This window comes from Delphinapterus leucas, unplaced genomic scaffold (genome assembly GCF_059928025.1).
Source record: "Delphinapterus leucas isolate spDelLeu-1000000601 "Yukka" unplaced genomic scaffold, BTC_Dleu_Yukka2 spDelLeu_asBTCV2_sq76, whole genome shotgun sequence".
Taxonomy (NCBI): domain Eukaryota; kingdom Metazoa; phylum Chordata; class Mammalia; order Artiodactyla; family Monodontidae; genus Delphinapterus; species Delphinapterus leucas.
In genome coordinates this window covers 651,836-677,424 of record NW_028322285.1, presented here as the reverse complement: position 1 = coordinate 677,424, position 25,589 = coordinate 651,836, and the positions used below count along the sequence as shown (strand labels likewise).

At 41.5% G+C, this 25,589-nt stretch overlaps 1 protein-coding gene across 6 annotated transcripts in view; it reads left to right on the top strand.

The window, feature by feature from the left end:
* Positions 1 to 25,589, top strand: part of EBF1 (EBF transcription factor 1) — a 395,554-nt gene that overhangs the window by 237,786 nt on the left and 132,179 nt on the right. For all 6 annotated transcript variants that reach the window (XM_022590266.3, XM_022590263.3, XM_022590262.3 and 3 more), the window contains exon 7: positions 13,646 to 13,727. In XM_022590266.3, coding sequence (XP_022445974.1) covers positions 13,646 to 13,727 — 82 coding nt within the window. The remainder of the gene's footprint in view (positions 1 to 13,645; positions 13,728 to 25,589) is intronic.

Here is a 25,589-nt window from a genome sequence, read left to right as displayed (position 1 = left end):
TTTATCCCTGGAAGTAACAGAAGCCCACTCTTATCATATAGTTTCACTTTTAACTTGGTCCAAGGGTAGGCAGTGAGCCCTACACTGTAGCCTTGCTCTCTGTTATGAACTATAACCTGGCCTCAGGTCCTGGTTCTGCTACTTACATCCTGGATGAGATGTTGTGCTCTTTTACCAACCTCTCTGGCCTCAGTATATTCACCTGTGAAATGGGGCCATTAATAGGACCTAACTGTCTGGGAGTGTCAGGATTCATTGGAATGATCCCTGTAAATGCCCAGTGCCTGGCACCTGCTGAGTGAAATGGGGGATCTAGGTGAAATCACGCGTGATTCCCATGCTAGTGAGGTCGCCCAGACTCATGTGTCCTCCCATCAAATGTAAGAAGGGAGAAAACTTGCTTGTACCGGGTTGGTAATATCTTCTGCCATAGACGTTGTTCCAAACTGCTGACTTTCCAGGCCACAGGCTCTTCAGAAGCCAGGAGGAATGCACCGAGTCAGGTGTTTTGTTTCCTGCATGGTTAATTGGTTGTAAAATGCTAATAAAACTTACTGCTTCTGATTGAATTAAGTGCCCTAGGAAATCCAGCTCTGAACAGGTGGGCGTGGACGGTTTTCCCTGTGTCTGTGTTCATGTCCGTGGGCAGCCTCATGCTGGTAAATGTGCTTCTGGGTGCAGATGTTTTTCCTAACCTTTCCCATCACCGAACATGTCAGCTGCCAAAAGTCTGGGGGAAAAATCAAGCTTGAGTACATCTGGATTTCAGGTGACAAGAATTCTCAAAAATAACAAAACAAAACATGCCATTACCTCAAACGCAAAAACTACTTTTTTTTTAATTATGAGAGGAGTCCCATTTAGTGGAACCACAGGGCTCCTTTTCTTTAAATTACTTTTTTAAATTAAAAAATGGGCCCAAAGAAGCCCTGCCCTAGCCTCACAGACAAATGACCTGCTGCTAATTTGGTTATTACACTTTAGAGCAAGTGATGCAAACTGGGACTCTACTCCCAGATCTGTTATATCTGGCCCTTATATTGTCTGGAAGATTGGCAGACTTCACACTTAATATGTATTTCCAGCTTCTCTCAAAATGGGAAGCTCTGGCAACACTGTCCCCAAGTTCCCCCGTGGAGTCCGTTAGCTGGAGAAGAGTGAGGCTGCCCCGCGTGGACCAGACATCCTCTCTTCAGTTACTACAGTTCCTGGTACTGTCTGAGGTGTTACATGTAGCCTAGTTCACTCATTGTTGTTACCTGCCTGGAGAGATCTATCTATCTATCTGTCTGTCTACCTATCTGTCTATCTATCTATCTGGACAGAGAGTTGAGAAGGGGCCATAGCATATTGAGATTGTACAGCCTGAAAGTTACCAGGGCTCAATAGAGTAGAATATTCTCTCTTTCGCATACACTTTTTTGGGGGATCCTTCCTTTTGCTACCTTCTCAGCTTCATCATTCTGTCAACATCTCCATCTCCACTTTCCTCCTCCTTTCCTGGAGGGCATCGGATGATGTGAACTCCTCTACATTCTCTCCTCCCCACCTAGCAGAGTCTCCTTGTCCTGTGATCTCTATTAGGTGGGATACTAGTGGATTTTATTCTATTATGGTTTCATCTCGAAGAATAGAATTTTCCAGGACACACAGCCTCACATTTTTCCAGGTTCAACTCTAAGAAGCATGGAGCCCATCTCTGTTTTGAGCCACTCGGGCAAAAGTCCTCCAGCTAGCTTGAACTGGGCCTGATTGGCTTGACTTGGATCACATGCTCATCTCTAAAGCAGCCATACAGTTGGGGGAGTGATGCCATGACCGGTCGGGCCTGGATTACAGGCACTGCTGGGGCCCAGGTGTGGAATGACTTAATACTGATGAAATACAAGGACTCTTGGGTGAGAACAAGGAAGTTTTTCAAAAGCAGCATGGAGGACTGTTATCAAAAATAGGGGAAAATGGATTCTGGGCAATCAGCTCACTGATTCCTTCCACAATCTGGACCCATTCCACAGAAAAAAAGTATGGATAAAACTTTGGATACAACGTTCAGGTATTCAAGAGCCGTATGTAGACCATCCATTGACTCTAGATTAAGAATATCTGGACTAGATAATTTCTAAGTTCTTGTCCCATTTTACTAAATGATCAACCAATTTTTGTGATAAAAGCTTCTTTGGAGTTTTGTTTCCAGTGTTTCTGGTTTAAACTGAAGCTGTTTAAGAGTGACTTGTTGGGAGGGGACGGCAAGGGAGTGTGACCTATGAGCTGCAAAGCACCCTCAGAAATCTCAATTATGTCATTGTTCATCTACAATATTGCTTTAGTTTCATATTCCATCAGCATCCTTATGATATCATGAGAAATAGTGCTTAATAACATGTCAGACTCTATTTTGCATTATGATTTTAAGATGATAAATTTTTTCTTATATTTTTATGAACTAGAACACACAGACTTATTGGATCGCCCATAATATAAACTGGAATAATTTGGAGCTCATGAGATTATTGTCAGTGCTCTGTGGGCATGATGCCCACTGGTCATTTTTATTTGGAGACTGATCCTGAGCTTTAAATCCAAATTAAGGAGTCACTTGTTTTTGTCTGAACTTCACTTGTGTGGCATGTTGGAATGCACTGATTTTTTTCAATGAAAGCTATTGCTCAAATTGAATTCATTATCCCCAATGGTGTGTGAGCCTGGAGGACGGGAGGCAACACAGAATGATGCTGAGATTGGGACGAGGAAGGATGTGTCCAGAAAAGTGAACAGACAAGGGGAGTGAGATTTTTAAAAAAGGGATGATGATGGTTTAAATAGGCTTCGAAATAATTTTCATCCTAGCAAGACTTCTTGCTTCTCTCTTGGGGAACAGCTTCTTCAGCTGATGCGTTTATCTTTTCTTTCCTTTTTGGTAGAAAAATGAGCTTATTTCTTTTCCTTGAAGCAAAAATTTGTCAAGTATCAGCTTTCCCTGGCAACCAGGAGCTCCTTTCTTTCTCTGTGGCTTATATTGGACAGGAGGTGGGGCGGGTGAATGAATTTAATTTTTCTTTTTACTCAGAGGTGATTTGACATAAGTTTTTACACCTGGTTTCAATGACACATGATTAGATGTCCATCCCTTCTGTGCAGTTCACTATTTCTGGTGTATAACTTTGCATTTGTCACATGGTATTGACATGACTTTTGACTTTAAAAAATAAATTAGATATCAAGGCTCAGCATTCAGTGTACATCCGAATTATCTGAGTATCTTATCCCCTAGCTTACTCCCACCAGGGCAAGTTTCCCAGTTAATTCTGACACAGGTGGCCTGCACTTTGATGAGCTTCTATAAGGGCAGGGGTGAAGTTGTCTTCTGTGCTTGAGCTTGGCACGTAGTAGGTGATTAGTTAATACTTAATGAAGGAGGGACTGAATAATTTAATGGATAACTTAAAGAAATAGGCTGAACCAAGAAATAGCAAATCACCAAGAGCTTTAACCACTGGGTTTCAATGAAGTCGTCAGAAGGGTATGTAGAATTTTGGAGAGAGGTGATCCATTTCATACTATTAGTTACATGACATTTTGTCCCTTTGGGTTATGCTTAAATGCTTTAAGACAAATGGCAAGTTTAACTTAAATAAAATATTTTAAACTTTGATGTTGAGGATACCAATGGTGTGGAATCTGCCCAGCTGATACTCTTTTATGAATTATGCATATGAGAAACTAATAAATGACCTACATTTTACAGAGTATGAGATGGACTGCTCTTAGGTGTTCTCATTTGAATTAACTGCCATATCTTAGAGCATAAAGACTTTGGCAAAGACACTCATTCTTTTTAGTTCCTAATTTATCTCTTGCAAAATGGGGGCAGCATTCCCTAGGTTCTATTCTGAATGATACTCACTTCAATTTTTACAAAAATTAAGTTGTTTGTCTTTTCTTAAAGTAATGCCTATTCAGAAGAAATTCAGAAAACTGAGAAAAAAGTGGAAAAAAGAAAGATGTCATCTTTGTGCTGTAATTCAAAGTTAACTGCCATTAATACTAACGGTCCATCAAGTCGGATATTTACTTACTGTTTTCCAAATACAGCTGTACCTGGTGCTGTGGGGAAGACAGAGGCACTCTAACGGTGTCTGCAGTGCTATGGAGGGGGCAGAGGATTACTCAAGTGACTGGAGTACAGAACGTGAAGACCGAGTGTGACCAGAGCTGTAGCAGAGTGGAGGAGGGAATGATTAGTTCTAGCTGAAGTTCTTGGGCTCAGTGCATTTAAACTGCACCTGGGAGATAAGTCGGATTATGGGAGGGTGAGATGGTGTGGGGTTGGGGAAGGCATTTCAGACCCAGGAATCCAGCCTTTGGGGAAGGCAGGAAGGAAACTTCATGTTCAGGGCGCAGGGTGTATCTCGACGTGACTGAAGCGAAGAATGCAGGAAGGTAAAGAGTAGGGGACCAATGTGCCTGGAAAGGTAAAATCTTGACATTATTAGGGACTTTGACCAATCCCCTGATCCAGCCATGGCCGGAACACTCACAACAGATTGATACTTTACGAGTATTCAACCTTTCTTGGTAATTACTCAAAAACCCTATCACCTGCAGAGTCCATTTTTTTCCTCTGGAAATTCTATTTTTAAGTGGTTTCCTTAAAAATAAAAGTTTTTTTTTTCCTTTGGAGAAAAACTTGAACCATAGTCAGTGTGATCTTAGTACAGTTGGTATTTATTGATTGATTGAGTAAATGAATGACACTGAACATTAACAGTTCATAAAGTCTTGAAAAACAATAGTGACTTGGGTGTTCAAAAAAACCCTCATGTTTCAGTTACTGTGGATTTGAACTTCTTGATCTTTCTCTGGTGTCAGTCACCTCCGCAGGGGAAGTTAATATTGAAACTCTTAGAGTCCTTAGGAGGAAAAGTGAAATTGTAACATCAAATTCTAAATGAGTCTGCTTTAAAATTTTATACACATAGGTATTAAGCAGAGGGGTACTAAAAGCCTTTTATTTTCAACCTGTGGCTTTCTGTCTGCAAGAAAGACATTCAAAGATAGTGACTTGTGGAACTGGTAACCACAGAGAGTATAACTAAATCCTTAAGGTGATGTTCACTGAGTCCTCCCAAGAGACCCAAGTTACACTGATTTTGCTTTGGCCATCATTCTCTGACCTTGGTTTGACTCAATTACCAGACCCACTGGTCATTAATTGTGGTTAAAATGCATTTGAAATAGGCGAGGGTGTTCATAAGCAAAATCAAAACACATTGACATTTATAATTGGGAATATTCTAGTGGCAATACCAGAAATTTGTATGGTGACTTCACCTCTAATCTTGAATGAATTTGATGATGCTGATAAGAGAATAGCTAGATATGGTCAATGATCTGTACTCCCATAATATCTATCATACATATAACATACAAAGGAATGTAGTTTCATGGATGTGGGTTTTGGAGCCAAATTGCCTACATTCAAATCCCAGGTCTACCACTTACTTGATAGGAAACCCTGGACAAATCTCATAACCCCTCAGTAGTGTTATCTATAAAATGAGAATTGAGATAGTACTTCATAGGGTTGTTGTGAAGAGTAAATGGATTAATACATGTAAAGCACTCAGAGCAGTGTCTTGTACAGGGTACACTCATGTGTCTGCTGTAGTACCTGCTAAGTTGAGGTGTTGAGGCTCCTCCTACTTTACCTTTTAGGCCGGGCTTTGTGGGATGGGCCATTGTTATTGAAACAAAGTTGCCACTGCATTTGCATCTTTTCCAGCCTGGGGAAGGATTTGCACCAGTGACCCAGAAATGCTTGTCTCAGATCCTATCCCTGGGTCTGCAGGAACTCTGTGCCATGTGATTCATTGCAGATCATGATCCTTGTAATGGAAACAGTTTAAGACAAATACATTCTCAGTCTATGCCCAGCCCCAAGAAGGACAAATACTTGGGTTTGTTTTTTGTTTTGTTTTGTTTTTAATTAATTTTTATTAGTATAGTTGGTTTACAAAGTTGTGTTAGTTTCTGCTGTACGGCAAAATGAATCAGTTATACATATACATATATCCACTCTTTTTTTGATTCTTTTCCCATATAGGTCATTTACAGAATATTGAGTAGAGTTCCCTGTGCTATGCAGTAGGTCCTTATTAGTTATCTATTTTATATATAGTAGCGTGTATATGTCAATCCCAATCTCCCAATTTATCCCTCCCCACTTCCTCCCTTGGTAACCATAAGTTTGTTTTCTACATCTGTGACTCTATTTCTGTTTTGTAAATAAGTTCATTTGTATCATTGTTTTAGATTCCACATATAAGTGATATTATATGATATTTGTCTTTCTCTGTCTGACTTACTTGACTCAGTATGACAATCTTTAGGTCCATCCATGTCACTGCAAATGACATTATTTCGTTCTTTTTTATGGCTGAGTAATATTCCATTGTATATATGTACCATATCTTCTTTATGCATTCCTCCGTCGATGGACAATACTTGGTTTTCTTATTTGCCTCATTCCTGCTGCAAATCAAACTACTAGGGTGACTCAAAATGTCTGCCGAGAGCCAGGGTTTGTACCTTAACACATTTTAAGCAAGAAACACTTGGCATTTGAGTAATCTTCATAAAAGAGTATCCCTGAAGATGAATGCCTGCTCTGCCACACCAAGTTCTACAGTTCTTTGCATGTGTGATGCTTTCTCGTTTAATATCCAGTCTAACCTTGTAGCAGTTGGTGTGAGCTACAGCACCCTTGCTCTGGCTTCCCTTCTCCATGTCATTTCTAAAGAATGGTGATTTATTCTTTCCCCATTGGCCACTGGTTATTCTGTCCTCCCCTCTCACTTTCCTGGTGCTTTTTCCCCACCTTTCAGGTTTGACTTTGAGTGCCAGGAGACCTGTTTGTTGTGGGTCCTTTTACTGAAAACCATTTTTAAATTCTTTATTCTGTTGCTATGCTATCCCAAACACCTTTTTCTTTCTTTTTGGTAAATCCTTGCCACTAATTATGTCCTTCCATTACGGCCCAGCTTGAGCTCTGAGGTCACGGATGCTTTTCAAGTTGATCATGTTTGTCCCTTCAGGCTGAGAACACCTTCCAGAAATGTCTAAGATCCGAGGGACCTTGGCCAGGGGAAAAGGTAAACTCCTTGAAGTCAGTGGCCAAGAATAGGGGCAGCACATGCTCTCCCTCTGGGATCCCCAAGATAGAGCCACAGCTTGGTATCATTCCACCTCCCACTGCGGGAAGGGAGGAGAGAATGTGCCTCATCTGCGTAGAAGCCTCTCTGTGATCCTCGTTCTCCCCTTCCTGCCTTCCTCATCTCTCAGACAGAACTGGGGGGGGGGGGGTTTGAGTCAAGGCAGGTCCTCTCTCAGCAGCGTACTTGAATATCAGGAAAGGAGAGGAGGTCAGCCAGGCAGTGAGAAACCTTTGCCCTCACAGAGGTTCAGCCTCCTCAGCCTGCCCTGGTGGCATCCCTAGGATTTTGGCAGACTTAGGGGTATCATATTTTCACATGCATGAACTGTACTCTACAACTTTTCCTGTGGACTAGGAACCCAAAAGTGTTGACACTGAAAATAAAGTTTTCTCTTTCTAGCTGTTTTCGTCCCCTGTTTTGAAGGGAGATCTACTTTTCATGGCAGTGGCCATGGACTCATGTTTACGTCTTCATGGAGGGCTCCCATGGAGTAGTGATGGCATTTCTGAAACAGTCTCTGGCATCTCGGGCGGTCTGGATAGGGATAGGTGCTTTCTGGTTAAATATTTTTAATTTGAGAGAATCCTTGTACTCCTGGAAAGTCTTCCTTGGTTACATCTGGGCAGTAGATCTGGTCCTGGAGCGGGCAGTTCTGCGCTTCGTCGTCAAAGCAAAGAGGATGGCTCAGTCTATGACAGGGACTCCTCCAAAGAGGCCCTTTGAATCATGAGGCATTTCTCTCTCTACCCTCCAGCGGGTGTGTGTGGGAACAGCTTGAATTTCACACAGAAGGGACCCCACAGTTGTTTCCACACAGCTGTTTCCTTCACTGGGCCAGAGTGAGTCTCCGTGTCTTGAATATCTTTGAGAAGGACCGTCTGCCACATAACCATCTGTGGGCATAAGTCAGAGGAACTTTCAGGGAGGCTTAAGACTGCAAATGGGGCTTTTATGTCTTAGTTTAGGTGTGCCTTGATGCTTTTCCTTTCCAGCCTGGACATTATGAGAGCGGCTGAAAACATCCAGACATGATTTTTCAGAATTTGGGTGGGGGAGGTGAAAACTCAACCTGCTCAGCCCAGATCTATTGCAACACTTTGCATAATCATTAATGATGTATAAGCTGTTGCCTAATGGACGGTTTTACTGTGTATGCCCTTCAGTTGTGACTAGCTGGAGTTCCTCTGTGATTTAAGCTACTACCTCTCTCCTTTGTGTCTTGGCCTTTGGGTAGAGCTGCTGTAGTCATTATTATCTCTCTTTGGTTTCTTTTTTATTTCTTTTTGTAGGTCACTCAATGAAACCTATAGTTATCGTCAGTTACATAGATCTTGGCTTCTTTTCTTAACCTTAGCATTCAAAGAGAGAAGAATACTTTCTGTACCTGAAAAAAATCTCAATGTCTCTGAGTGTTAGGCAGTGAGCAGTGGCCAGGGACAAATGATAATGAAAATAATTATCTCTTCTTCTATGCCAGGTACTATTTAAACACTCCACATATATTACTCATTTAATTCTCAGTAACCCTCTGAAGTAGTTTCTTTTATTGTCCCCATTTTACAGATGAGAAAATTGAGGCACAGAGAGGTTAAGTAACTTTTCTAAAGTCACACAGTTAATTAAAGAGTAAAGCTAGAATTATGATGAAAGCCACACCATGTTGCTAGGAGGGAGGTACTGTTATTCCCATGTTTTATTGAGGCCACTGAGGGTCAGGGAATTGTAGAAATTTACCCAGGCTTGTCTTATCTTTAACCCAGGCTCCTGTCCAATATATTCTACTGCTGTCTTCATTTTAGAATGTTCCCATTTCTACCCTTAGGAGGTCCTGGATTCTGTTTAGTTGTACAAATATTTACTGAAAACCCATTGGTTCTGAGTCTTGTGCCATGTGCTGGGTATACAGAGATAATTTTTTGTTATTTTACGTCCTCGTATGGATGGGTCATATCCTCTTGGCTAATTTCATCAACTTTCCTTTTGGGGGAGCCTAGTGGTACCTTTGGTATCCAGCGCTGTGCTTGTCACATGAAAGCTGCTCCTAATACTGAATATCTATTGGTTGGTAAAATGTGATACAAGGAAATCACTGAATACACAGTTATGTTCTACAAATGTGTGTGGTCGGTTCAGTTAATGTTCAACGATGGGTAATGTCCTACATTAGCCTCATTGGTGAACCTAAACACAACTTTCAATAGGATGTCCCTTTTGGTTTTATGACTGTCACTTTCCTAATTGAGGTAGCAGACTAAGTAGTGCAGTAGCTCCGGTGTTGAGCTTTTATTGGGTTGGCTTTTGAAAAGCTAATGCTGTATTGGAAAAATCATGCAACTAGAAGTCAGGACATGTGGATTATAGTTTTATCTCTCAGAATGATTATAACTGTGTGAGTATTGTCGTGTCTTCTGATCTCTCAATTTTCCCACATGCACGACGAGGAAGGTAGACTCAGTGTTGGTTTAGGTCACTTATAAAGTCCTGTAAATCACGGAGAAAATTCATACCATGATGAGTCCTTTGGGCTAATATAGGGTATTAGTTTAGTTTTGACTGTAGATAAATATCTTAGTTTTGTTGAGTCTTAGTTTATTTTTACCATTCAAATGGGTTGATCATTCCTGCCCTGCCTAATTTGTAGGACTTTTGTGAGTATTTAGTGAGATTCTGGGTATATAAGTGCTTTGGATAATATAACACTGTATGAACACAAGATATTATTCGTATGGAAAGTTAACGGAAAGGTGTCAGGTTTCTCGCCACTCCTCCCCCCTACCAAAAAAAAAAAAACCCTGGAGTTTGGTCCTGGTTGGGCTGTTTCCTGTAGTTTATGGAACTCTTTGGAACGTTAAAGGGTCAATAGGGGCTTTGTCCTGCCTTAGGTCAGTTTCCCACGGTTGGGGTAAGGCTGCACACTCTTTCCTCCAACAACGTTATCAAACACACCCGACACTCAAAATGTGGTAATTTGTTAGACAAAAGTGAGGGTTTGAGTTACACTAACCGCTGCTTTGTTCAAAGCACCCCCTCGGAATCTGAGATCTTCTCCATAGGCCAGCAGAAGTGCACGTGTCCCCCAGGTTTACAAATGCCTTAAAAACAGCCTGATAAATCATCCCCCAAGTTTGTGTACCATGTCTAACTTCATGTCTCGGTGGGGATATTTTTAACTCCTGCTTCTAACTCCTCTCAGTTCCTTTAAGGAAGTGTGATCCGAAAGGGTCAGACATTTGGCATCTACTTGGGGGAAAACTTTGAAAGAGTTCCTGATGCTCCCCCTGGGGTAGGGCTGCCTTTCTCCAAAAGAACTGGCCCTTCAGAGTGTCTTTTCCACATAAGGGCTTGTGCGAGGCCCCAGGCCCCAGTTGATGCCGTCTCTTCCCCACGACAGATGGTCAAGCCTTCAATTTCAGCTAGTGATCTGCTGTTGAGAGGGCGGGCAGGAGATTCTGCCAGCGTGCCAAGTGACAGGGCTGCTTAGGGTAATGGGGATCTGGTGTGTGCCCGGCATAGCTTTTGTGCTAACGATGGGCTGGTGACAGGTGCCTTGCCCCGGCTCATCGCTGAGACAGAAGATCCCCTGCTCCCTTGATTCTGTTTCTCTCTGGCAGAGCTAGTGTCCTGTTTGCCGGTCTTTCAAAATCCATTTTGGCACCAGATGGACCCCCTCATGGTGGCTAGCAGTTGTCTGACTTGAAGATGTCAGAGGGTGTGCTGACAGCTCCTTCTAACACAACCTGAATCTGGCTGTCGAGTCTGGGCTCAAATGGCTTAAACACACACAGGCAGCAAATATTATCAACCCTGGGGAACTGGGAATGGGAGCCGGGTGCCCAGTGGATGGAGAAAGGCAGCGACGTCTCCCTCCACAATATTCATGTTGACGGAGTGGAAATAATCATACTAATAATTAGTCTTATATTACACTTATTTGTGCAATTGCCATTATAGTACAGTTGCTGTCAATGGTACAATTAGTATTAATATCAATACTGCACTACTTCTATTATTATTAAAACTACTATAGCATAATGGTTAAAAGCACAGGCTCTGCAAATTTGAGTCGATTCACATTTAATAACCTTTGGGCAACTTAACTTCTCCGAGCCTCAGTTTCCTCATCAATAAAGTGGGATTAATACTAGAGTTTATTTAGGAGGCTTGAGTTGGAAAAATGAATTTGAAGTTCTTAGTGTTCTGAGCACAAAGTAAGCACCTAATACATGATTATTTTTACTGCCACCATCACCATGCTTACTGTGTTCCAGACACTAAGCATCATTGCAGTTAATTTTCACACTTGCCTTATATGGTAGGGACTGGTATTATACCCAATTTATAGATAAGGAAAGTGTGGTGCGGAGAAGTTCAGCTATTTATCAAAGTCACACAGCAGTACCTGTCAGAGTTTGGATGGGAATCCCATTCTGGGTATTTCTAAGAGTTGTGGCTTTTCTATCATACCAAGCTGACTCTTACTGTCAACTTAGTGATAATCAGCCCTGTCCTGGGGTTTGGGTGGCTTTTAAATATTCCCTTCCAACCAGCTATGTTTGGAAGAAGCAGCCAGTTTTCACATCTCAGGTGTCTTTGGATGTAGGCTTGAACCCCAGCAAGATGGCAGACTCACTGTCCCAACCTCCACCACATTAAACAGAGTCTGACAGCGGTGTGTGATCACTAGGACTACCCAGCACTTGCCTCTGAGAGTTCAGAGGAAAGGGACAGTGCAGAGGCACTTAGGATTGTGACCACTCTCTCAAACTCCTTTCCTTTCCCCCAGACTACGACTGAAGTCAGGAGTCAGCATGGCCAGTTGGGCTAGGGAATGACACTGTTGCTCTTTGAGCTGGATTTCATTTGACACAGTTGGGTTTCAGCAGTGTTCTGTGAGTCATTTGTCTTGTTCAAAATGTTGATAAACTTTGGCCTCTGTGAAGAGAACCTGGAAGTAGGGATGAAGGATTGTTCAGAAGCCAGCTTTTACTGATGGGCAGTTGAATGTTGCATGATGTTGAAAGAGCCATTTCAGGAAGATGTTTACATTTTAAAATGTTATTTTTGGGTTAGCAAAGTCATTGTCTCTCTTCAAAGAGTTATTCCCACGCCATACTTCCCTCTTGGCAGATTCTAAGAGACCAGGGAGGAGAGAGATTCTGCTGGGATATCTCTCAGTTTGGTTTTCAGAAATTGGCTGAATTTGGTGCATCTTTGTGCTATGCTGTCATTACAGAGGTGTTATTTGGTCGATAGGCTTTGTACTCAGAGCTAAGTCCGGACTGAGGCATCCTGGAGTGATAGTTCTTCACAAATTATGTGTATTGAAGTAGGGATTTTACTCCAGTGTAGACTGGAAGTGGAGAAAAGATGAAGACAAGAAAATTCCTATGGGAATTGAACTAATCAACATTTTAATGCAGTGTAATATTTTGGGAAAATATTTGGGCCTGAAATTCACAGCACTAAAAGTAAAAAGGAATGAAGAACTTTCGGCAGCTTTTAAAATGCTTCTTTCCCCAAACATAGGCAGGTGGAGAAGTTTAATTGTAGGTGGCCAACAAGAATGCCCTAACTGGACACTTTTGATCCTTGCTGCCTTTCCGTGATGAACTTTAACAACTGCCAGCTAAGAAATATAGAAATAACTCATCTAATTTATCACCCAGACCAGGACACTTTTGAAAGTTAAAGTGGGTACTGTTCATACTTAACGCTAATAGAGCTGGTGTAAACTAGAATTATTCCTGGCAAATTGGGACCTTTGGTCACCCTAGCCAGTAAAACCCATGGATCTCACTCTAGAATCAATTCAGAGATCAAGGTGGCAGTGAGGCAGGACGTTCCTTCTTCCATCACAAATAGCTTTTGTCTATAGCATGCATGTAAGGAAAACGTATGGGATATGTTCAAGAAGCCAAAGGGCTTCAGTCAGTATGTGAATCTTACCTACTTCTCATAAGTACTCCTAATTAGAATATTTTATTTGGAGATGCTAAGATAAAAAGTGTTTACCATCTCCTTACATTCATCTAGCATGTTTCTTGCCGGTTCATCATCTGTGAATTTACGGGGCTTAAATTACATGTTGTTGTTGGGGACTCTGAGTGATTCTCAGGCAGTTATCTCCAGTTGGACCCTGCCTTAAATTATCGGGAAGACTTACCCTCTTTATGAGTGAAAATACTTCCTTGGGGGCTTAATTCTTTTGTGACATCTGTTGGCAGCACTGAGAGCATTCTCTTCATAAAGAAGGTCCAGCTTGGATGCAAAACAAAGGCTAAAGCTTTAAACAAAATACTGGCTCTAACATCATTCTGAATATTTCAGGAAACGTGCAGAGAATAGAATGCATGACCCAGAAGTGACTTACTACTTTTTTCCCTTCTGTGTCAGGACTGAAATGCTAACCGTGATAATTTGTTTCTTCACAGGTTCTTCTTGAAATTTTTCCTCAAGTGTAACCAAAATTGCCTAAAGAATGCGGGAAACCCACGTGACATGCGGAGATTCCAGGTGGGTCTGTCTTGTCTTTCTTATACCTCAATAATGACATGAGTATTGGGAGAGGGTAAAAAAGTCTTAGGTGGAGAAGAAACAGAGTATCATGGTTTTCCCAGAGGTGAAGAGCAGGTGAGACTTTGGGTCCTCTAGAAGTTGTTGTTTATATTAGAGAAGAATTAGGACTGAGCCACCTGCGTTCACTGGTTGAAGCAATGGTACCCTTTGAGCCTAGTCTGGCTTCCCAAATGGACTCATAAGCTTAAACCACTGCAGGTTAAGTGAAGTACATACAAAGTGATGCATCCTTTGCCAAAAGTTCTACAGGTAGAAAACTGGTAAATAGGACCTTTGTGCTGTTTTGGAATGATGTCACCTTCCTCCCTCCTTTCTCTCTGTTTTCCTTTTCCAGTCTTGGAAATTGTTGTCAGTAATTATCTATTAAAAGTGGACCCCTGAAGAAGCAGGGCATATCTAGGGCGGTATGGGTGACACTCAGTCTGTTTCAGAAATGTCCTTGTACAGCAACATGTAAATGTTTTCAAGCATCAGTCATATCTGCCACCATTTAAAGCATGAGTGGTATGTTAACCTCATATAATTATACATTTACTAAAGGAAAAAAGATGTGAAAATACATGTGTTAACTTCCAAGACACAGACCTGGTGGTTGGGTTTTAGGAAGGGTTGCTAAGTTCTAGATACATGCTTCTCAAGCCCTAAAGTGCTGAGAATCCTCTGGGGATCTTGTTAAAATGCTAATTGAGGTGTGAGGTGTGAGATGTGCCTGAAATTCTACCTTTCTAACAAGCTCCCAAGTGATGGCAAAGCCATGGACCACACTTTGAGTAGCAAGGTTCTAGACCCTTGTGTTGCTCTCCGTCTAATTTTATGACTAACTCATTTGCATGGTCAATGTTAGTTTCTCCGCCAGAGTAATGATTCATCTATGGATGCCCATGGGGTCTGTCAGTGAAAAATAGCATGGTGTTTAAGGTATGTTCTTAGGTATAGTTAGTCCGCTTTAAGTGTAGATTGAAATGTATGATCTCTGAGAGGATCTTGACAAATTTTAGCTGCATATTCTCTGATGGGAGAAAGGGAAGGGATGATTCTGGGCACTGATTTTTGGATGTCAAGATCTCTTAGTCTCCAAGATGATTATTTTTATTATTATTATTTTTAACATCTTTATTGGAGTATAATTGCTTTACAATGGTGTGTTAGCTTCTGCTTTATAACAAAGTGAATCAGTTATACATATATGTATATCCCCATATCTCTTCCCTCTTGCATCTCCCTCCCTCCCACAAGATGATTATTTTTAATAGGTGAGACTCAGTAGTCTCATGAAACAACAAATTCAGTAGAAAGAAGACATTCTCTCCTGAGATTTTGAAGCAGTTCTGGAAATCATTTGGCCTTGCCAACTTTTGTCCTGACAGATAAATGGGGAGAATCCCTAGATTCCTAGTGTCCTGGAAAATGTCTCTCCTGGGGAGCTTCTGACCAAAGTGGGTAGACTTGGGTGCTTTCATTCCCACCCAGGACATTTTGTGTTGAGTTGGAGTCAGCTTTGCTGGTGAAACATGTGATGCTGTTAAGTACGTGTTGCTAAGTGTCTTGGAACATGAGGTTGGGTTTCAGTATAAACTGTGTTGTCACTTACCTTGGCCTTGAAATGGGCCATAGATCTCCTTTGACCAAACTTGGATTAAGAACAAGGCATATCCAAGCACGAACCAATTGATGTGTAATAAACGTGTCTAGTAGACATGTGTGATGCCTTATGAATACTGGGATCAAATTTGCTGTGCTTCTCAGGGCAGAAAAGTTAGAGATGGACTTTGGTGACACCACGAATCTAAAAGAGTGTGTGTGTAAGATTTCTGGGGCCTTGTTTTTCCTCACAGGACCTGCCAGTGAAATGTCTGAAAGCTTCGAATTATAGGAATGTAGCTCTTGGATGAGATGAGAACCAACTCAGTCTATTATTTTTGAGAGTATCTAGAAAGCTTTATTTTTACAGACAAAATAGTTATTCTTGTTTAGCATAAGGGCTATTGAGTCAAGGAGGCGTGAGTTAGATTTCTGCAAAAGCTCAATTTCCTCAACGGTAAAATGGAGTAAAAATGATGATTCTGCTGATTTCACAAAAGACAGTATTTTGTAAGCATAACTAATTTGCACATGATCAAATATAAATGTAAGCTTTTGGAGAGAATATTTGCTGTAAACTAAAGCTGGGTCATTAGTTCAGTATCGGGTTTCTCAGCCTGGGCACAAATGACATTTTTGACTGAATAATCCTTTGTTTGGAGGTGGGGGTGGATTTGTCCTGTTTATCTTAGGATGTTTAGTAGATGTCACTGGCCTCTACCCACTAGATACCAGTAGAGAGACCATCCCCCCACCACAGTCATGACAGACCACAATGTCTCCAGACAATGACAAATGTCCCCTTGTGGGGGTGGGAGTGCAGAATTGCCCCTACTTGGGAATCATTGGTTTAGTCCTATACCTGATGACCTCTGACTCTCCCTGGAAATATCCAGCAACTTAAACTCAATGAGCCGTAAACTCCATTGTCAGCCTCGTTTTTTGTGTGTGTGAGCCTCCACCCCAAGCTGGCTTCTCTTCCTGTGTTCCCTGCCTGGGTTCATTCCTAACTGCCTTAAGTGCTGGGGAGATGACTGTTTACATTTGTGTCTGCATTCAGGGTGTTCCGTAGACATATGTATAACTATATGTGTCCATGTGTGTACCTTGATGTATGACTATGGACATTGTCCGTAATGATGATGATGAAGCTAACATTTATTGGGTACTCACTACGTGAGAGGTACTGTGCTGAGTATTTTACATGAGTTATCATATTTATCTTCACAATATATGCAAATAGGGTTTAGGAATGTGCAAATAGGGATTATTCCCAGTTTACAGATGAGGAAACTGAAGTCTAGAGAAGTTCAGCAATTTGCCCAAAGTCACCCATCTACTAAGTAGTGAGGCAGTGATTCAACCCAGTCAGTCTGACTCAGATGTTCTCTAGTGTCATGGGACAGTAAATAACTTGTCCAGAGCCTGTAGGCAGATACTTAGTGAGGCAGTAAAGAGGTTTCTCAACACCTGAGAATCCCGGGAAAGCTGAGAAGCATTTTCAGAAGGGGTATTTGCGCTGAATAGACCCTAAGGATACCGTCTGCATGAAGGACACCGGGATGCCAGCAAAGCTCACCAAGCAGTGCGTGGAGTTGTGTGGAAGGGGAAGAACTTGAGCCTGTTTCTGATCAGAGCCACAGTGTTGGTCAGTGTTTATTCGTATGAACTTTAGAGAAAGAAGCTGTCGCTCAGAAAACTGCCTGCGCTTCACCTAATCGATGGAGGTTTTAGGCAGTTCTCCAGGGCAAGAAAGACCCCCTCACCAAGTGAAGCCTGAGTCCAGTGGCCCCTGGCAGCTCAGAGAGCTCTGTTCAGAAATCACACTGAAGTTCCCAACTGTTAGGACTAAACCAAGCGCGGGAGGATTATTAGTCTTCCCTGCAGCTTCCCTGGCTGACAGAGGTGTGTCCTAGAAACACTGGTGGAACTTTTCCTATGAATAGGCATTGATTTCCATCATTTTTCTCATAGTACGCTAATTGGGAAGCTGGCTTCAAATATATATATATATATTTTTTTTTTTTTTTTTTTTTTTCGGTACGCGGGCCTCTCACTGTTGTGGCCTCTCCCGTTGCGGAGCACAGGCTCCGGACGCGCAGGCTCAGCGGCCATGGCTCACGGGCCCAGCCACTCCACGGCACGTGGGATCTTCCCGGACAGGGGCACGAACCCGTGTCCCTTGCATCGGCAGGCGGACTCTCAACCACTGCGCCACCAGGGAAGCCCTGGTTTCAAATATTTTGATGTCACTGTTGCCTCTGGGCAGGGGGTGGGGGGAGTGAGAGAGTGTCATTTGGGCACGAGAAAACTCCCTTCGACTCTTTACATCTCAATGTGACTTTTCCCCATCATACTGAAAACCAGAGGCCTGGAGACATCTGAGTGAGAAGGCACTCTTCTGCCAATTCAGTGGGCTCCCCCACCTGTCGTGGGAGCTGCTTTTTCTCTCACCCCGTTTTGTATGCTTACCAGGCCAGCCTGATCTTCATGCAGCCGTGCCAGAGCGTGTCTCCTCTGAACAGCAATCAGGGGCCTGTGTAGGTGAGTGAGGAGGACATAAGAAAGGTTGTTGATCTCTTGACATGTAAAGACATTCTGTCAAGCAAACTCAGACTCACAGCGACTGAGCTTCTGGTGTGTAAACAGAGACTGCTTAATTACACAGGTCATGTCAATTAGTGTGACCTTAGCGCTTTCAAGAAATTAATCACTTTCTGTAGAGCTCGGCTGTGTTCATATTTTAAGGCAGTATGGAATAAACCTTGTAGAGAATCTGGTACAATCTTTTTTCTTTTTTTTTTTTTTTATAATGGATGTTTTCTTTTGAAATCCCCAGGCTGTGGTTAGGGTAACAAACTTGCTTAAATACAACAGTGGATACAGGCTTCATTCAGTTCTGGCGGGTGTGGGGACATGGGAAGAGAGTAGGAGGGAAAGCTGTGAATGAAGACAGCTCATGACAGGGAGAATTTCACTGTGACTAAATGAGCCCATTTCTTCATCTTGACACTAAAAACACGCTAATGTCAAAGGACTGTGTTAAAGCCATGTCACAGGTCTCGTTTTTAACTGACAGGAGCTAGACAATTCTGGGTTAAGATTTAAATCCTTATCAATAGCTTTCCTTGTTGGGGCTGGCGGAGTGGGGTGTTGAGGGGAGGAACAAGAATTGGGTACAAGCTGTCATCACAGTAGATACCATAATACCTGGAGACTGGGAAGTAAATTTCCAGGTTCATCTTATCTCTTTAACAAAGTTTTCCATAGGATGTAAATCTCTATCTGTGTATAAATGTTAGCTCTGTGACTACATGTGAACATAAATGTAAGATATCTTTGTTCCTGCATGCATGCCTGCGCTCAGTAGTATTTATTGACATGGGAGGTGGTGAGTGTACCGTGATGAACAAAAAAGACTGAGTGTTTGCCCTAATGAAACTTATATTCTAGTCAGGGTCTCTTAGTTAGGTTAATACTAGCCGCTGTAAGAAATAGACCAAAGAATATATAATGGCTCGTGTACAAGAGAAGGTTATTTCTTGCTAATGTAATGGTACAAGGCAAGTGTTCCTGGTTGGTGAGCCGATCTTATACATGAAGTAGTTTGGGGACCTGTGTCTCCACCATTCCCTAGAACCTCGTTATCTCCATCCATCCAGTTGAAGGGTAAAGAGTGCATGCAGGGGGCACGTGGACTTCTTAAACCCTGGTCTTCGAAGTGATCCTTGTCAAATCTGCCCACATTCCACTGGCTAGAAGTCTGTCACACAGCCATGTGTAACCACAGAGGGACCTGAGAGTGTCTAGCTGTACCACCCAAGAAGAAGAGAAAATGGATATATAAGGAACGATTACCATCAGCTGCTATGCTGTGTACAAATAATTACACATCATTAAAATTTTTAATTATTGCTATAAAGGAAGTGAAACAGGATATTATGAGAGAGAATACCAGTGTGGGATCAGGGATGGGAACCTACTTTAAAGCAGGTGACCAGGGAAAACTTCTGAGGAGGGGACTTTTAAGCTCCAAGATGATAGATAAGAATAACTCATCCTAGGGCTTCCCTGATGGCGCAGTGGTTGAGAGTCCACCTGCCGATGCAGGGGACACGGGTTCGTGACCCGGTCTGGGAAGATCCACATGCCGCGGAGCGCCTGGGCCCGTGAGCCATGGCCGCTGAGCCTGTGCGTCCGGAGCCTGTGCTCCGCAACGGGAGAGGCCACAACAGTGAGAGGCCCGTGTACAGCAAAAAAAAAAAAAAAAAAGAATAACTCATCCTGAGAAGAGCCAAAAGGATTTTTTGAGCAGAGAGAACAGCAAGGCCCCAATTCATGTTTATCTCACATTTATCTGAGGAGATGAACAATCTTCTTTCACTTACTAATCATTTGGAGCGAGGGGGTGGGAAATAGGAGAAACGACCAGGTTATTCTTCCCAAATTCCCACCAAAAATGTCTGGTCTTTCAAAAATGATGACGTGGTAAATGACATTAAAAGGCAACTCTCTGCCCCCTGTTTTTGGGTGAATTCTATAAATTTTGGAGAATCCTCGTTACTTATTCAGAAGCCCACAGTGTATGATTAGAGGATTCTTAAAATATATGCCCAACCCCTGCAGTTTCGGTCTGCTTTTAAAGGCGCTTAAATGAAGAAGGAAATATTCTTATCCCTTTTATTTCTCTCCCACTGTCCCCACCCCCTGTCTTATATTATTTTGACAAACAGCACATCTTGCAATTAAATTCTTTACCAACAGAACGCTAGGGGCCCGAGCAGCCATCACTCTCTTCCTACAGAATAATTTCAAGATGCACCATGCTGATTAATTATACTGCAAGCAGCTCTAATGATAGTTTCAGAATATAGGATTAATTCACATAACACGGTAAATACAAATGGTGGATTTTCAACCTGATATATTAAACCATTACGGCTTACTGGGCAAGTATGTATTTTGGCATGAGCCTTATGCTGGGCCTTGGCAGAAAATATGTATCACTGAAAAGGAATCCTTATGAATGGGATTTGATGAGTGGTAGCTCTTCACTAGGGGGAAATAAATTCCTACATTAAGTACAGTTGCTATTGAAAAAAATGTAAAATACATTAAACGATAGATGTAAAAGTGTTTGGTTTGATCAGTGTTGCCAATGGATATTGGTTCTGAGGATGCCTATACTTACTGAGACTTACCAACAGAAGGTATTCTTATATTCTTCCACTTTTTAGGTTGTAACTTATAGAGCTCTTAGTATGTGTGAGACCCTGTACTAAGTGTTTTACATATATAATTTTATTTATTTTTCTACCCTTTTCCCCTTGTTTACTTTCCTCCAAATGGGCACATTGGCTGCCTTTCTCTTCCATCATTTCTCTTCCCCAAATATACTAAACTCATTCCTGCCTCAGGATTTTTGCACTTGCTGTTCCATCCCCCTGGAAATTATTCTGCCATATCATTGAGTGGCTGGATACTTCTTATTACTCAGATTTCAGCTAACATGTCACCTCCTTAGAGAGGCCTTCCTAATCATCCACTCAAAAGTAGCTCCCACCTAGGCGTCACCCCCCTCTCCTCATTTTATCTTCTTCTTGGAACTTGTCACATTCCAAAGTTTTCTTTCATTGCCTATTTATTTATTGTCTGAAAACCCTTTTTTATTCCCAATGGGAACTAAGCTCTTGATGGGCGAATACTTTGTCTTGTTCATTGCTGCTTCTCCAGTACATAGAATAATGCCTGGCACTTATTCCTATGATTAAATGACTTATCTAAGGTTACAGACTGCTAAATGATGGAGTCGGGGTTCAAACTCAGCACTGTCTGACCCTGGAAACTGAGCTGATGACTAATATGCTACTTTCTTTCTCCCAGTTTCCACACCTGTGTGCCACGGTCCCATCGGCAGAGAGCACGCATGGCAGTTCTGTTATGTTTGGGCTTACTGCTACTTAAAATGGCCAGTGGGAACACATAAATGGAGAGCACCAGTTAAATGCCAATGACACCATCAAGAGTCATCAAAAGTATCCTGATCCAGAGAGAGAGAAACTAGGTTCAGATCAATGATGAGCTTTTTATGTCTACAGTGTGTCACAGTTCAGGAGACAGAAGCTGAGTCTAGTTTCCAATAGTCCAAATTAGTCTAGCACAAGAATCTGAGGATTTAGAAGTGTCTGTTCTTGTCTTACTGTTAAAAGAAGAGCGATTTTTGCCTTGAGCCTTAAAGGGCGGATTTAATTCAGCTACTCGCTCCCTCACTCCTGCAGTTCCACTCTGTTACATCCTGTAGGTTTATGCGTCCTCCATAATTTTTAATGAGTTATTTGGGCTCTTTCAACCAGATAGAAACTAGCAGTCAGGCTGGTTTCAGAGAATATCTCGTTTCATATCAGTCAAGGATATTTTAAAGGACAGAGTTAATGAAGACCCAACTGCAGCAGACCATTTTTATGTAAATAATACCTGAAGTGTGGTCAGCCAGATAGACACAGCGAAGTGTACTGGAAGAGACCAGAAGCAGGGGAGAGAAGGCCTAAGCCAGGAGCTTGTCTTGAGAGGCCAGAAGCTGTTGGGGAGAGAAGTGGACCTGGAGTCTGAAGTTTCCCTTCAGGTTTGCCTCTGCTCTTAATTTATCCTATGGCCTTGAGGGTGTTTTTAATCTCTTGGACCTCAGTTTTCCAAGCTGTAAAAGGAGGCATTGGACAAATTTGCAGTATCATAACTACTAAGGACTCCTTTTGTGATTTTCTTCTACAGATGTCTTGTGGTGACATATTTTTCAACGTAATTTCATTTATTAAGAATCACACTCTATTTTAAAATTAGTCAAAGCGATGTGAAACTGCCAATTTAGAGCTTCTCATGTGCATGAGATAACTGTGTTTCCACATAGAACTGTTATGATCCCATATCAATAAAGGAAGGTAACTGAATATTTTGGTATGCATCCTTACTATGGATGAATTTAGGATGCCCTCTCTGAAATGTTGTCCCCAGTACAACATTTGAAAACTTGTAGTTGGAAGCTACAGCTACTAGATTGGCTGACCTCTTGGGTCCCTTGTGGCTTGTTGGAGGAGACTATAAAGAGTAGTTCAGTAGACAGGTTGGATGTAGAATGTGGGCTGTGTGAAGTAGAGGGTAGAATTTTGATCAGTAGGCTTTATTTTGTAGAGCAGTTTTAGGTTTACAGAAAAATGAGGGGAAAGTACAGAGAGATCACAAATACTCCCTTAATACCCCCTCCCCAGTTTCCCTTATTATTAACACCTTGCATTAGTGTGATACATGTGTTACAATTGATGTGTCAATATTGATATACAATATTGTTAATTATTAATTAGCATCCATAGTTTACACTAGGACTCACTATGATGTACATTCTTTGGGTTTATACAAACTCATGATGTTATGTATCTACCATTACAGCATCATATAGAATGGTTTCATTCCCTACCCACCCCCCAAATCCTCTGTGCTCTACCTATTCATCTGTCCCTCCCTCTTCGCAAACTCCAGGCAACCACTGATCTTTTTACTATCTCCATAGTTTTCCCTTTTCCAAAATGTCATATCGTTGGAATCATACAGTATATAGTCTTTACAGGTTGGCTATTTTCATTTAGCAATTTGCATTTAAGGTTCCTTCATGTCTTTTTGTTCCTTGATAGCTCATTCCTTTTTTTAAAATTTTATTATTTTTTATACATTTTTATTGGAGTATAATTGATTTACAACGTTGTGTTAGTTTCTGCTGTACAACAAAGTGAATCAGCTATATGTATACACATATCCCCATATCCCTTCCCTCTTGAGCCTCCCTCCCACCCTCCCTATCCCACCCCTCTATGTCTCACAAAATACCAAGCTAATCTCCCTGTGCTGTGTGGCTGCTTCCCACTAGCTATCTATTTTACATTTGGTAGTGTGTTTATGTCAGTGCTACACTCTTACTTTGTCCCAGCCTCCCATTCCTGCCCCGTGTCCTCAAGTCCATTCTCTACATCTGCATCTTTATTCCTGCCCTGCCACTGGGTCCATAAGTACCATTTTTCTAGATTCCACATGTATGCATTAATATACGGTATTTGTTTTCCTCTTTCTGACTTACTTCACTCTGTATGACAGACTCTAGGTCCATCCACCTCACTACAAATAACTCAATTTTGTTCCTTTTTACGACTGAGTAATATTCCATTATATATATGTGCCATATCTTCTTTATCCATTCATCTGTCGAGGGACATTTAGGTTGCTTCCACGTCCTGGCTACCGTAAATAGTGCTGCGATGAACACTGTGGTACATGTATCTTTTTGAGTTATGGTATATGCCCAGTAGTGGATTTGCTGGGTCATATGGTAGTTCTATTTTCAGTTTTTTAAGGAATCTGAATACTGTTCTCCACAGTGGTTGTATCAATTTACATTCCCACCAACAGTGCAGGAGGGTTCCCTTTTCTCCACACCGTCTCCAGCATTTATTGTTTCTAGATGTTTTGATGATGGCCATTCTGACTGGTATGAGGTGATACTTCATTGTAGTTTTGATTTGCATTTCTCTAATGATTAGTAACGTTGAGCATCTTTTCATGTGTTTGTCGGCAATCTGTATGTCTTCTTTGGAGAAGTGTCTCTTCAGGTCTTCTGCCCATTTTTGGATTGGGTTGTTTGTTTTTTTGATATTGAGCTGCATGAGCTGCTTGTATATTTTGGAGATTAATCCTTTGTCAGTTGCTTCATTTGCAAATATTTTCTCCCATTCCATAAGTTGACTTTTTGTCTTGTTTATGGTTTCCTTGCTGTGCAAAAGCTTTTAAGTTCCATTAGGTCCCATTTGTTTATTTTTGTTTTTATTTCCATTTCTCTAGGAGGTGGGTCAAAAAGGATCTTGCTGTGATTTATGTCATAGAGTGTTCTGCCTATGTTTTCCTCTAAGAGTTTTGTAGTGTTTGGCCTTACATTTAGGTCTTTAATCCATTTTGAGTTTATTTTTGTGTATGGTGTTAGGAAGTGTTCTAATTTCATTCTTTTACATGTAGCTGTCCAGTTTTCCCAGCACCACTTATTGAAGAGGCTGTCTTTTCTCCATTGTATATTCTTGCCTCCTTTGTCAAAGATAAGGTGACCATATGTGTGTGGGTTTATCTCTGAGCTTTCTATTCTGTTGCATTGATCTATAGTTCTGTTTATGTGCCAGTACCATACTGTCTTGGCTACTGTAGCTTTGTAGTATAGTCTGAAGTCAGGGAGCCTGATTCCTCCAGCTCCATTTTTCTTTCTCAAAGTTGCTTTGGCTATTTGGGGTCTTTTGTGTTTCCATACAAATTGTAGAATTTTTTGCTCTAGTTCTGAGCAAAATGCCATTGGTAATTTGATAGGGATTGCATTGAGTCTGTAGATTGCTTTGGGTAGTATAAGCTCATTTCTTTTTTTTTTTGCTGCATCATCCTCCATTCTATGGATTACCAGTTTGTTTATCCGTTTACCTATTGAAGGACATTCTGGTTGCCGATGCCTTTTAGTCAAATTTTTTTTATGGATATAATCATAGATTCGCATGCAGTTGTTCAAAATTATACAGAGGGATCCTGTGTATCCTTTACTCAGTCTACCCTTATAGTAATATTTTACAAAACTATTGAGCAATATTACATTGTACTGTACAGTATTCATACAGGATATAAACATTGATACAGTCCATCCATGTTATTCATATGTCACTAGTTTTACTTGTACTCATCTGTGTATGTATGCTTTTAGTGCTATAAAATTTTATCATGTGTAGGTCTGTGTATCTATCACCACAGTCAAGATATTGGATATTTCTGTCCGCACAAGGATCCTCCCTGTTGTCCTTCTATAGTAGCCCCATCCACCTTCCCTCTGTCCCTAATCCCTGGCAACCACTACTTTGTTCATTTCTAAACTTTTGCTATTTCAAGAATAAATAAATAGAATCATGCAGTGTACTAGTTTGCTATGATTGCTGTGACAAAATACCACAGACCAGGTGGCTTAAAAACAGGAATGTATTTTCTCAAAGTTCTAGAGGCTGGAAGTCCCAGCTCAAGGTGTCAGCAGATTTGGTTTCCTCTGAGGCCTTTCCTTGGCTTGCAGATGGCCACCTTCTCCTCACATGGTCTTTCCTCTTTGCATGAACACCTTGTGTGCCCAAATTTCCTCTTCTTATAAGGACACCAATCAGA